The 13,963-nt window shown below is 52.3% G+C and overlaps 1 protein-coding gene across 11 annotated transcripts in view; it reads right to left on the bottom strand.

Moving 5' to 3' along the window:
• The window catches only part of WDR25 (WD repeat domain 25), a 140,877-nt gene that overhangs the window by 48,499 nt on the left and 78,415 nt on the right, over window positions 1–13,963 (bottom strand). For all 11 annotated transcript variants that reach the window (XM_045060515.1, XM_045060518.1, XM_045060520.1 and 8 more), the window contains one exon: window positions 7,898–8,045. In XM_045060515.1, the coding sequence (XP_044916450.1) occupies window positions 7,898–8,045 (148 nt within the window). The remainder of the gene's footprint in view (window positions 1–7,897; window positions 8,046–13,963) is intronic.

The raw sequence follows: 13,963 nt of genomic DNA, 5'->3' as shown, positions 1-13,963 counted from the left end.
TATGTAACCTTTAACCTTGAGACTATCTTGCTTGCTTACATGCTTGTTACAGAAAGTTCTATTTATTCACTGTATGCTGCTTATGGGAAATTGAGTTTTAAAATATTTAATCCACTAACACTGACTTTATTGATCTTGTTATAATGAACTCAACCAGTATAAGAACTGTTCAGATCCTCTTGGAGTTAGGAAAAATCACTTCTTTTCCTCCTTGAATCAATAATGATACAAATAAACCATAAATTGTCATTAGGGCAAAAATACGCAGAAACTCAATTTATTCTCTTGACGCTATCATTACTACCCCTGGTTCCATCACCAATATTGAGAAGATAAGGCAGCTGGTAACACTAGCCAGGAAATTCCTCAGAGGTTCCCCTCTTCCTTTCTCAGGTAGAGACCCAGATGACCACCCATGTGGCTGGGGCAACACCACCTGTCCACCCTAATGCCCACCTTGGGGGACCCTATCGTCATGCAGGGCTCTGAGTCCCCAACGGGTCCTCTTTGTCCACTCAGCATGTCTGGCCCCCAGCCCAGTTCCTGGCACATAACAGACATTTAATCCAGGTCAGATGAAACCCAAGTAGGGGACCCCAAGAAAGAGAAAAGAAGTTCACGCCCTCCTCTGCAGGGAGCGGGCATCTGTCACCTCCAGGCCTGCGTGCAGCCCTCTGTAGTAGATGTCATTAGCCCATTTCACAGCAGGAGAAATGAAAGCTCTGAGAGGTGAGGACTGGTCCAGGGCCACACAAGTCAGCCATGCTGGGAGCCAGGCCGGGCCCAGAGCCCCGCTCTCCGTACCCGCCTTGCCTGCCTGCAGGCTATCCGTGACCTTTCCTTCTCCTTAGCTCTTTGTTCGTATCCATGGACTCACGAACATGCAGGGGAGACGCTGACAAGGGAAAGCTGATGCTGTCGGCTCATGGTGATTGAGCTCGTGTTCCCAGGCAGGCGGCGTATGACTCATTTCGCTAAAATCAATATCGTTACACTCATCCTCTGGGAAGTACCCCGCCAGCTGTAAATCTAACCATCCTGACTCAAAGTTAACGAGAAAAGGAGCTTACTAACTTCCAAATCAAACTCTATGAATCAGAAACAGGGGCCATCTCAGCACGCCCGGCAGAGTCCCGGGAAGGGTCCGGGTGCGTCCACAGGTCCCCCGCGGTTGAGCGGGCGCCTCAGGCTCAGCTGGCGGTCCTCTCAGATCCACAAAACCAGGATAATAAAGCTAAGCTGAAGAAGCTGTCGTGAGAATTGGAAAGACAGAGTGACATAAGGGGGCAGGCCCCAGACGGACGGCGGGCCCGCCAGACGGCGGCTGCGGCAGCAACAGAAGAAACGGCAGTCGGCGTTTCTCTTTACATCAAGTCTGGCTGCTGCTCTTAATGATCTGGACGAGACTGAATTCCCTAAAGTTGAAAAGAAAACAAAAGTTCTCAACTTGCAAACAAGGGGTGTCGCAAGGGTTTGCCTCAGGTTGGCTTTTCTAGGGCCCAGCAGGCCCCGCTCGACGGCAAGCGTCCGGGGTCCCAGTCCGTCGGCGGAGGAGGTCTGACCTACCAGGGCAGCCTGACCGCCCGGCGGCTGCCTCCGAGCGCACACAGAGACCGAGTACCAGCACGGTGGGGCGACGGTAGTCCACGAAACAGTGCCGTCGGTTAAAACCGCTGTTCGTTTATCCACAGGACGGCACAGGCGTCACTGGGAGAAAATGACAGGACAGGGGTGTGTGGGATGTGGCAGGACCCGCGGGCACTTCCCACAGGGTGAGGTATGGGGCTGGCAGCGTGTTTCACGGATGCGTAATAACACTGGATTTAATATCCAACACTAGGGTCGTGCCCAAAAGCTGTATGGAAAGAGGGGGAGAAAACAAGCTTGAAACTGGAGAGAAAACCTCTTCAGACCGAAAGAGGAAGGGTGTGCATGGGAATGGGGCCCAGGGCCAAAGAGGTGGTAGACCTGAGAACGGGCACATTTAAAAGAGGGCTAGGGACAGGGCGTCGGGCGTCGGGGGAAGAACGAGCTTGGGAGAAAGAGGGGTGGATGAGGACGGGGCAAAGCAGAGGAGTCTGTGGGGGTCCCGCCTACACCAGAAGGACGGATGGAGGTGCGCAGCTGCTCCCTGGGCAAGAAGGCACTGGAGGGGCAGTGCCAGGGCCATCGTCGGCTCAGACCTCACTGGGCTATGGGGCCCCTCAGAGACTCTGTGTCTGGATCCAGCGGCAAACCCCTGGGACCCCAGGACTGGACACACAAAACGTGCCCGTACCATCAGGAGCTGTGCAAGTGTGCCCATCGCCCGGCGGCCCACGATGCGGCTGGGCATCCACCTTCCTGCCTCCACAGGTACCTAAAGGGTGCTTGACCCAGTCCCTCGGAGCTGTGCCGGGGGATACTCAGTCATGGTGCTCAAAAGCCAAAGCATGGAGAAGCCCAGGCACCTCCTCCAGGGCCTGGAGTGGCGGCACCAGTCGGCCCAAAAGGAGCCCCATCTGCAGCCCCTCCTCTAAAGCCCCATGAGCTCCTGGTCTTCGTCAGGTTCTAATTTGGATGCTTCTCACCCTTCCTATGCCAAGTGTACTATAATCGCCAGGGCTAACATTTCTCCCACCGTAGCAGCAGCTGTCGACAGCCAGAGAAGCATCCTTCAGCCACTCACTTAATCAGAAGGCTGGGTCAAGATCCGTCCGGGCGCCCCTTCCTCCCAGAGGCCCCAAGCTCGCTTCCACAGGTGGCAAGCCAGCTGCCCGGGGGAGAGCCAAGCAGGGCCCCTAGGGGTGGGCTTCAGCAAACCGTTCGTCCTCGGCAGGGAAAACCGACGCGGTGAGGGCATGCCACTCCCAGGCTTCAACAGGCAGGCTCTGCCAGTCACACGGGCCACAGGTGGATCCCAGCTCTGTTGCTGCTGGCCGCGAAGCCTCGAGCAAGTCCCCGAGCACTCCAAGCCTCAGTGTCCGGGTCAATGAAATGGGGATAAAAACACTGTCCTCACAGGTAAGTGTAGGTACTAAAAATGTAGTAAGTAAGCAAAGGCACTAACATCTTTTTGTCCATTTCAGCTTCATACAGACCAAGCAGTGTGCCAAGAACCAGGGCTACACCACCCGGGGCCTGGCCCACGGTGCACACTCAGCCGATGTGGCGGTCCCCTTTCCTGAAGCATTTCTGTGGCGGCAGTCCCAATCAGGATGCAAAATTGAGGGAGGCGCCAGAACGCACCTCTTGGAAAACAAGAGAAATGGTCACTTACGGGTCCAGTCTCAGCTGTCATTTCCATGCACCATGACCCCCCACCGAAAGACACAGGGACCCCCAGAGCAGGAGGAGCTAGCCAGGGGCTGGGGACAGCAAGGCTGCAGGCAGTGGGTTATCTGCAGGAAGAGACCTTCCTCAGCACTGGGTGCCTGGAGCTCTGGAGAGCGGGTCAGGCTGGACTGCGGGGGGTCTGCACACGCACCCCCCATAAAGGGCAGCTGCCGTCTCGTCACCAGGAGGAAGCCGCCAGCCCACCACCAGAATTTTGTCACGGAGAAGCAACACATGGAGGAGACACGGGGAGGACCCAGGAAGGCCTTCCTGGCTGCCCCAGACCCACATGGGGACCAAGGGCCACACTCATAAGCCGGCCGGGGGATCACCAGATTGGGGGCTTTTGGAGCTGAGCTACCAAAGCTGCGGCATCTGAAGAAATGGCCCAGCGACCGGGGCTCTCTGGACGCTCGGCAGGAACAAGGTCATTATTTCCCACCATCCCAAGGGCCTCAGAGGGAGGGACAGAGGAAGGGAAGGGACATGTTTTGCTGAGTGCATACCTGAGCCAGGCATTCTGCAAAGTGCCTACAAACATTATTATCTCGGCTATTCCCCTCAAAATCCCACCACCAGCCAGGTACTGTTATCCCCTTTCATGGATGCAGAAACAGAAGTGAAGGAACTTTCCCCCAGGACACCCAGCTCAGGTGAGTGGAGGTGCACATTCGCACCCCATTCGTGCCCCATCACACTGCACTGCCTCCAGCACTGTTGGGACCAGGTGCCATTGCACGGACGTCCAGGACAGGCTGGATGCACATCAGGAGAGCTGACCAGGGCAAAGGAAGGAAGACAGGGTACCTTCTCCAAAGTCGGAGCCCTGGGGGCTCCAGGGGCCCTGCAAACCTATGAGGCCTCAATAGCCAGGCTAGGGGGCACCTGCCAGTTGGGGGGGGGGTGCGTGATGGGCTGGAACCTTCACAAGACCAGTGCCCGTAGAAGTGAACAAGCTCTTCAGGGGATTTCGAGGAGATGGGCTGATTTGGTGTGCAGGACAGCTGACTCATAAGGCAGGCGACACTGGGGCCCTGGCGGAGCTGGCCAGGGTTCCCTGAGGCCACTCGGACTAATGCATCAGAGACGTTTTGTTAGGAAGATTACAGACTGAAGCGGGAGCACCAAAAATAATGAATCTGTGAGTGGATTTTATTTAGGTGTTGATTCATGGTTGTCCTATAAGCCAACAGCCCGTCAGAACTATAAATTAACGAGATAAAATGTGGCTGGCTCTCCATATTTCAGGCCGGGTATTGACATTTCAGAATCCACAGATTTTTAACTGTATTGATTGAGGACACCAGGATAAATGGCCTTGGCACCAAATTCCCATTAACGACAATGGGCACCGAGTGACTAATTCCCAAAGCACTGCGGTGAGAACGCCCTGCATTGCCTTCTCCTGGCAGGGAGTTCTAATTAGATTGAAATGAAAAAGCCAAATCACCAAGGGCGGAAAGAGGCAGATCGAGTGAAAAGGGAAATCAGACTCGGTGACGAGAAAGGACGACGAGAGAAGTCAAACCGGGCCGAGAGCCACAGGGGCCGCCCAAGCCCACCGGCCTCTGCTAAAGACAGCATCTATGACAACCTGGGCCAAGGGTGGGGACGCACAGCTGAGGTGGGAGGCACGGGGGGAGCCACCGATGGGTTTCACTGCCCAGCAAGGGCCAGCCTCTGCTCACACACTCCAAGTCGCTGCTCCGAGCCAGCCCTGGCCAGATGACAAAGACACGAAGACTCCCAGGGCAGGCCCCATTCTCAAGAGCTCCCACACTAGTCAGGGCGACAAACACAGAGACCAACAGCCCCCTCAGCAAGAGAAGTCCATGTGGGGGCTGGAGGGCTGCTCCAAGGGTGAGGTCCACACCCTGGGACCTCCCCACGAGGGACAAAGGATATCCAACGTGCTCACTGCTACAGCCCCAGCACCAGGTCCTACACATAGCAGGTGCTCAGGAAATACCTGCTGAGTGAATGGAACCCGGCTCTCAACAGGTGATGAGCGCTATTCCCGGGAGTGGGGCAGAGTGGAAAAGTCCCCCCGTCTTAGGCGAAGCCCCGAGGACAGGGGCTGAGCCTTCCCTCCACCATCCAGTACACCACCGTTGGAGGAGCACCCTGGGCCTGGGGCCACACGAGCTCCTCTCCGGTGAAGTTCTGCCACAGACTGGGCAAGGCATGCCCCCTCCCCTCCTCCAGCTCTCCACCTCACCCTGGTCATACCCAACCAGCTGAAGATACCGGGCAGACCTGCCCAGAGTGCCAATCAAGCCATGATTCTCTCCTGCTCCAAACTCAGCAACGGCCCCCTACTGCCACCTGCTGTGGCAGTCCCTAACTTGTCAGGAAGACTCTCTTCAAAAAAATCCAAAAATTTCAGAAGCCTTCCCCCACATTCACACACACCCACACATGCCACGGCAGTGTCTGTTTAACATCTGTTGATTGAGAAGATACATCATGACAAAGGGCCACTAAGCATCCATTAATGTTATCAAATGAACTCGTATTTGATTAACCCAACAGCACCGCCAGGATGCGAAAAGCATCACTCCTTCGCTCCGAGGGTGGGCAGTGCAGGTACCCATGGGCACCCAATGACCCTGGAGTGGGGGGGCAGCGGGGCCAGGAAAAGGAAAAGAACTCACGGGCCGGGAACCACAGGCCTGCACCCCCAGACTCCCCCCCAACTGCCTGCACCCCACAACGCCACACACTCCACTCCTGTTCCTCTAACAACTCTGTCCTCATTGTTCTGTCTGCTGGGAATGTGCTTCCCTCCTCCTCCACCGCACCCCCTCCACCCGGATCCTCTGTCCCCTGGGTCCTGGGTCCTGCCTCCTGCCAGGTTCCAGGCTACATGTTCTTGCATCTCGCTCCATCACCACAACCTGGGATTCTGTCCACACTTCCGTCTCCCCCGGCAGACAAGAGCTTCTGGGGTGGATCCTGGGTCTGCATCTCCAATGCTGAGCATGGGTGACTGGGCACATGGGCAACGGAGTGAGCCTGGCAGATTTTTGCACACAGAGAAGATTCTGGCGGTGCGGCCTTAAAGGGCGAGACCCCAGATGTAAGGCTGCAGGAGAAGGCCTGGCACACAGTGGGTGGTCAGGACATTACCCACAGCGGTCATCATCGACTAAGTGGCACCAAACTCCCTGGGCCATGGCGTCCTCATCGGCCCTGCGGGACTCACTGTAAGACCACAAACGGTTAGGGAAACACTGTGTTGAGAAGAAAAACCCCATATACACTCAGCACCGTGGAAAGGACATAGGATTTGCAAATGCAGACACGGCTCTAAATCCCCACTTGCCACGTACACGGGGAGGTCGTGAGCTAGCTACTCCCTGCTCTGAGCCTCAGCTTTCTGCCTGTAAAATGGAAAAGGGATTGCAGGCAGCACGCCGTGGTGAGGGCCTGTGGCACAGTACCGGCCGCTGACACGGCCACCAATCTTGTCCTCACCCCCGCTGAGGACGCACGGGGCTCAGGCAGAGGAGCCTCGAGGCCAAGCCTCAGCAATCCAGTGACGAGTATGCTCCGGGTGGGACACAAACCCCACCATTACCCGACACCATCCGCAGTATTCCTTCGCCGTGCCCCCTCCCAGCTGCTGGGGAGGGGCTGTGTGGTCGGGCCCAGAGCTGTCGCCTCCTGCTTGCCAGGCCCTGAGAGAGGCACGAACCCCAGGGCCTTTGCCACGGGGTATGGGAGGCCTATGTGAAGACTTGGGACACCCCGGGGATGGGCGGGGACTCCGGCCTCCCCTCCTGGCCCTGGCGGGAGAGTCCAGCAGAAAAGTGACCAGAAGGAGCCCAAGGAAGAGAAGGCAACGTGGGTGCTGAGACCAGCCAACCTGAGTCAGGGGCAGAGGCTTCGAACCAGCTCCGACCCCGTGGCTCTGTCCTCGCCTGAGGACCATGGACAGGACCCCACGCAGGGGCTGTGGCGGGATTAGGTGCTAAGAGTGCCTGTTGCACAGGAGTACTCGCCAATGTAAAGTTCCTTCCACTGACTGCTCTCTCCTTCTCGCCCTGCTTGTCAAGAGCCCCCTTAGGATTTACCCAGCACAAATCCATCTTGCCCAAATGCCTTTTCAGTGTAGGCATTAAAGCAGAACTCGTTTGCAGACTTTCCTTATGAGCTGGAATCATTCCTTGCAGCCTTTCAACGATAATGAATTGACAGGAATTCTAAACTGATTCCAACCAAAGGACATTGTGATAAAGCTAAACCTATTTTGGTACAAATTACATGTCAGAAGTTGATTAAAAAGCTACCTCTTTATCCAGCCCCACAGCTTGGGCTGAGACAACCTTGGGGCTCTGTCCTCCGGGCAGACTGGCAGAGGCCCACCTTGAACCCTCCGTGGAGAGTCGTGGTTCCAGGCAAATGCCCTGGAAACGCACTCACCAACGTGAGCCTCTCCTGAGGGCTACCGCCTACTGCCCCGAAGCCATATGCAGCTTGTGGCTGCTGACCGCCCAGAGAAGCTTCCCGATGAGAAAGCAGACCCAGCCGCCAGCTCCGAGGAAGGGGCGCCTTGGGGTAACAATGCAGTAAAACACACCTGTTTCAAGGTCCGTGAGGTGTAGGGCAAAGTCGAAGCCCCCGCTGAGGATGCGCCGGCCACAGGGGGACCACCGGGCGGCCCGCACCGCCTCACTGTGCAGGCAGTAGGTCTGCAGGCAGCGGCCTGAGTCCACAGCATTCCACACCTACGAGGCAAACACAGCGCCAGACGTCAGAAGCGGAGGCCTGATCTCTGGGGCTTGGCTTGGCCCCTCTATGGGGTGGAGAGGGTCTCCTAGCGGAACGAGATTCCTGTTATTTTACCATCAAAACCACATCTAGCTGTTAAATTCTTCCGTGCAGAAATGTCAAGTTTTCGGGGCTGGTGAGTTGAGGGGGAGCTTTTCCCAAAACCCCTCCCGGGGTCAAGGGGACCCACAAGAACACAGCGTGCCCGAGTCCCGCCTCTCCCCCGCCTGCCCTCCCCACCTGCTTTGCAGCTGCTCACCGCCAAACGTCCCGCTCTGCTCACACTTCTAGCCCAGTGTCGCCTGCGTCTCTGATGGCTGTCCTCCAAGACAGGGCTTCGTGAGCCCTGAGGTGGACACCGCACCGAGTCAGGCTATCCTCTTGGGTCCAGCTTTGAGAGTCAGATTCGCAACGGAACCTGCCACACCTGTGCTTACAACCGGGCAAAGAGCCAGGATCTGCCAGCTGTCCTTTTTCCTGGGGAAGAGGTGCCATCCTTCATTCCCACCCTGGCTTTCCCTGGCGACAAAGCCGATGGCAGAAAGCCCCATGTACATTCAATGACTTCTGAAATATGCTCTTGAGCCCTCAAGTGTAGAACTGCACATTCCAAGGGCCAGGGCCACTCCACACAGGAGAGAGCCCTTCACCAGCGCACCAGCTCGTTCAGGAGCCCCGGGGAAAGGCTGGTTAGCACGGAGCCTGATAGGGCTGGCTCTGGGCCTGGCCTGCACAGGCGCTCAGCAGGGCCAGTCCCCTACCCTCACTGGTCAATACAGGAAGCAGGGGAGGCTGCTGTCCATCGTCTGAGGTGGCTTTTAGAGGATCAAACACGAGAGACAGGCAGAGCACCTGCCACCAGAGCGTGGGCCTCGGAGGCAAGCGCCTCCCGTGTGATGCTTCTGTTTGCAGATCGTGTGACCTGGCCAAGCAGCCTGGCCTCCCTGGGCCTCAGTCTCCTCCTCTGTGAAGTGGGGGTCAGAGCCCCACCCCAAGGCCTGTGGTGAGGAATGAGTGGAGCTGGTGCGCGGCCTCCTTGGGGCTTGCCGTGCACCCAGTTCTTGACAACAGTATTCTCTGACCTTCTCTCGGTTACGGTGGGGAACCCAAGCCTCGTGTTCTTCATCTCCACCCACGCACATCCACAAGCCAGATGTGGAGATGGCCTTCCCTTTCAAGACGAGAAAATTCATCCCGCTGCTTCCCCACGGTGCTCACAAGGCAAAGGATCAGAGTTCTGAAAGCATGTTTCCTGGGCATATGGAAATGTCTGAGCTTAAGGAAACAAGAGCAGCTGTCAACGAATGCTAAGAGAGCTCAGGTCCTTTTTTTCTTATTGGGGGTCAGTAGCTGGGGTCTCAAACTGAAACAATCGTGAAATAGCAGCATCTGCATTTAGAAATATGGACAGAGGGCCGCCTGGCTGGCTCGGCCAGCAGAGCACACAACTCTTGATCTCAGGTCATGGATTCAAGCTCCATGTTGGGCATGGAGCCCACTGTAAAAAAAAAAAAAAAAAAAAAAAAGAGTATGGACAGAGGGGCGCCTGGATGGCTCAGTCAGTTGAGTGTCTGACTCCTGATTTCAGCTCAGGTCATGATCTCACGGTTCGTGAGTTCGAGCCCTGAGTCGGGCTCTGCGCTGACAGTACGGAGCCAGCTTGGGATTGTCTCTCTCCCTCTCTGTGCCCTTCCTCTGCTCATGCTCTCTCTCTCTCTCTCAAAATAAGTAAATAAGCATTTAAAAAAAACGAGAGAAGAAAAATTCTTAAAAAAAGAAATACAGACAGAAATAACAGAAGAAACAACCAGAAGACGTCAACACGGAGTGGAAATTTATGGTAGAAGAACAGAGCATGTAGTTTTTTGCAAAACTAGGGACAAGTATGACTCGTTAATAGAGAAAATAAAGTAGAACTAATGAGCTACACCTACAGAGTTAACAATGGCGAAGCAGTAAAAAAACATAATATTGATTACATGAGACAAGCTTCATATACACAGCAAGATGCCACCTAAATTACCAAAACACATAAAACATCACTTCACACCCATGGCTTCTATCAAAAACAAGGAAAAAGAACAAGTGTTGGGAGAATGTGGGGAAATTGGAACCTCTGTGCACTGTCGGTGGGAACGCAAAATGGCACAGATTATACGGAAAACGGTACGACAGTTTCTTAAAAAATTATGCATAGAGCTGCCATATGATCCAGCAAGCCCACTTGTGTGTATATAACCACAAAATGGAGAGCAGGGTCTCAAAGAGATCCCTGCGCATCAACGTTCACAGCAGCATTACTCACAGGGGCAAAAGGTAGAAGCAATCCGAGTGTCCACTGAGAGAAGAACGGATAAGCAAAGCATGGTCTCTCCATACAATGGACTACTATTCAGTCTTTAAAAGGAGGGAGATGCTGACACCTGCTCAACACGGATGAACCTTGAGGACATTATGCCGAGCGAAATAAGCCAGACACAAAACGGCAAAAAGCGTATATAATTCCACTTACATAAGGTTCCTAGAAGAGTCAAAATCATAGACACAGAAAGTAGAATGGGGGATGCCAGGAGCTGGGGGAGGGGAGAATGGGGAGTTAGTGTTTAATGGGGACAGAGTTTCAGTTTTGCAAGACAGAAAGAGTTCTGGGGATGGATGGTGCGATGGTTGTACAATAAGGTAAATGTGCTCAATGCCAATGAACTGTACACTTAAAAATGGTTAAAACGGTAAATTTTATGTGATATGTATTGCAACACAATTTTAAAAACATACATGAAGCAAAATTCTATCACGCTTATTTGTGCATTTGTAGTAAGACCATAACAACGTATATGAAGATGATGGTCACTCTGGGGAAATGGTGGGTGAGGGACGGGGTTGGGTGAAGGGCACTGTGAACACTACACTGTCTTTCTGAGAGAGAGAGAGAGAGAGAGAGAGAGAGAGAGAATGCTCTGAAGCAAATATGTTCAAATGTTTCCATCTGTTAAACTCATTCATTTCTTCATTCATTCAACAAACATTTCTTGAGCAGCTGTTATTAGCCAGGCATTATTCAGCAGCAAACAACTAAGACAAAAACCCCCGCCTTCAAAGAGACAGACACTAAACAAGATAAACCAGCAGAATCTCTATAGCATGTAAGGTAGGGGGAAAGGCTGGAGGCGGAGTAAGTGAGCAAGAAAGGGGCCCTAAGGGCAGCAGAAGTTGAGATGGTGGCCAGGAAGGGCCTCTCAGAGAAGGTGGCTCTGAAGGAAGATCTGAAGGGGGGATGATGGGAGCTATACAGAAATTGAGGAAGAACCTTCCAGGCGGAAACAGGACCCCTCTGGCTTCTCTACCAGGAGGAGAGTGCAAGGCAAGGGAGACAGTGTGGAGCTTCTGCAAGAATCCAGGGGACAGAGGAGAATAGTTGGACCAGCTGGAGGCACTGGGAAAGTGGCCTCACTTGGAAAGTAGAAGCAACAAAATGAATGGGGGGTGGAGACAAGGAACGAGAAGAAAGAGAGGGAAGGAGGAGGAAGAGGAGGGGAAGCCACCAAGGCGCAAAGCAGCACACTGGTAGGTCTGAATTCTCGGGAGGGGGGCCTCTGAATCAGCCATGGAGACACGTTAGGGAAATCCATCAATCTGTAAATTGCCCGATAACGCTCCTCTGAAGTGAAAAATGCATACTTGGCTCTCCTGGCTGATATATACACAAGGATAGCGTCAGAATCAATGCGGACCAGTCAGCCACTTCTCCAAGCTACCCAGGGTGAAGGAGAGAAGAAACGTTGCTAATCGCCCTCCCTAATTGAATTTAATGTTCACCGTCAGGTTTTAAAGATTAATTCCCAAACACTGTGGCAGCCTGAAGTGTGTACCTTTTTTCAATTAAGTAATTAGAGATCCCAATCTGCCTCCCTGGAATTAAGGAGTTAAGTCTTCTGTCAAACGTTCTAAGATGGCTTGGTGCATTAACTAGAGACAGACATTCTATGTGTCCAACAGAAGTCAGATTTGGAAAGAACATGACAAGTGAAACATGCATTTGCTTGGCTGTCCTGTATTTACTGTGGTTTCCATGTCCTGGTTACTGATACATGGCTCTACCAGGAGTTCCTCACAGTGTCTTAAGACCTACTGCTGTAACCACAGGTTATGTTCTTTCTGCCTGTCTGCCTTTTGTTTTTGATTACAAAATAAACGCAACCTCCTTGTAAAATATTCAAATTATACAGATGTACAAAAAACCAATACCCCATAGGAATCAACTATAGGACTGTGGTTCTCTGATTATATTGGAACTAAGTATGCTCGGGGCGGGGGGGTGGGGAATGAAACAACAAAGAAACACAAAGAAGAAAATAAGAGTCATCCATAATTCCACCACCTGCACACAGTGGCTATCAAACTTCTGGGTGAATCTTTGCCTCCTATCTGGCCCACCCCTGACAGCTCCTGCCTCAGGGACATTCCTAGTTCAGCTGAAGTTCCTGGCCTACTCTCTACCCCCTGGCAGCCCCTGCTACTCCAGGATATCATTCTAGAGACGACTATCAGACTCACTAGCTCAGCAAGGCTGTGCAACCAGTGCGTAAACTTTGACCAAGCCATTTGCCTGCAAAAGCTCTGGGATTCCTTTATGATGTGTGTCAAAGGCTGGAACTGCACTGAATGTACAGAACAATTTGGGGAGATATCTCAACGTTATTGAGTCTTCCAATGCATGAATAGGATATGTCTCTCCTTTCATTCAGGCCTTCTTTAATTTCTCTAAGCAATGGTTTGTAGTTTTTTGTTTTTATTTTTTATTTTTTTTTAATGTTTATTTATTTTTGAGGCAGAGAGACACAGCAAGAACGGGGGAGGGTCAGAGACAGAGAGGGAGACACAGAATCTGAAACAGGCTCTAGGCTCTGAGCTGTCAGCACAGAGCCCGACGCGGGGCTCAAACTCACAAACCGCGAGATCATGACCTGAGCCAAAGTTGGACGCTTAACCAACTGAGCCACCCAGGCGCCCCAGTTTGTAGTTTTTTAATGAAAAAAAATCTTATGCATCTTTTGTCAAACTTATTCCTAATTACTTCATATTTTGATGATATTGTAAATGGTATTTTTTATTTTTTATTTTTTTATTTTTTTTCCACGTTTTTATTTATTTTTGGGACAGAGAGAGACAGAGCATGAACGGGGGAGGGGCAGAGAGAGAGGGAGACACAGAATCGGAAACAGGCTCCAGGCTCTGAGCCATCAGCCCAGAGCCTGACGCGGGGCTCGAACTCATGGACCGCGAGATCGTGACCTGGCTGAAGTCGGACGCTTAACCGACTGCGCCACCCAGGCGTCCCGGTATTTTTTATTTTTAATTTCAGGCTCATTTCCAGTAAGTAGACATAAGATCAGTTTTTTAGATCTTGACCTTGAATTCTGCTAAATCAACTTTTTAGTTCTAGAAGGTTTTTTTTTTTTTGTAGATTCAGTACAATTTTCTACATAGACAGGTTGTCTGCAAATAAAGACAGTTTTACTTCCTTCTTTCCAATATGGATACCTTTTGTTTCTTTTTCTTGCCTTATTGCACTGGCTAGAATCCTCACTACAATGTTGCATAGACATGGTGAGGGCAGACACGCTTGCCTAGTTCCTGATCTTATGGGGAAAGCAGTCAGTCTTTTACACAGTTAAGTATGATGCAAAAGCTAATGTTTTCATAAATGTTCCTTATCAGTTTAAGAACATTCTATTTCTACTTTGCACAAAGTTTTTTTTTTATCAGAAATGAATACTGTAGATTGTTAAATGCTCCTTCTGTATCTCTTCACACGATCATTTGGTTCTTCTTTTTTAGTTCATTAATACGCTGAAATGCACTGACTGATTTCAAA

Source organism: Felis catus, chromosome B3, assembly GCF_018350175.1.
Source record: "Felis catus isolate Fca126 chromosome B3, F.catus_Fca126_mat1.0, whole genome shotgun sequence".
NCBI lineage: Eukaryota > Metazoa > Chordata > Mammalia > Carnivora > Felidae > Felis > Felis catus.
The sequence above is the reverse complement of the archived record's forward strand: the minus strand, read 5'-3'. Positions and strand labels throughout refer to the sequence as shown.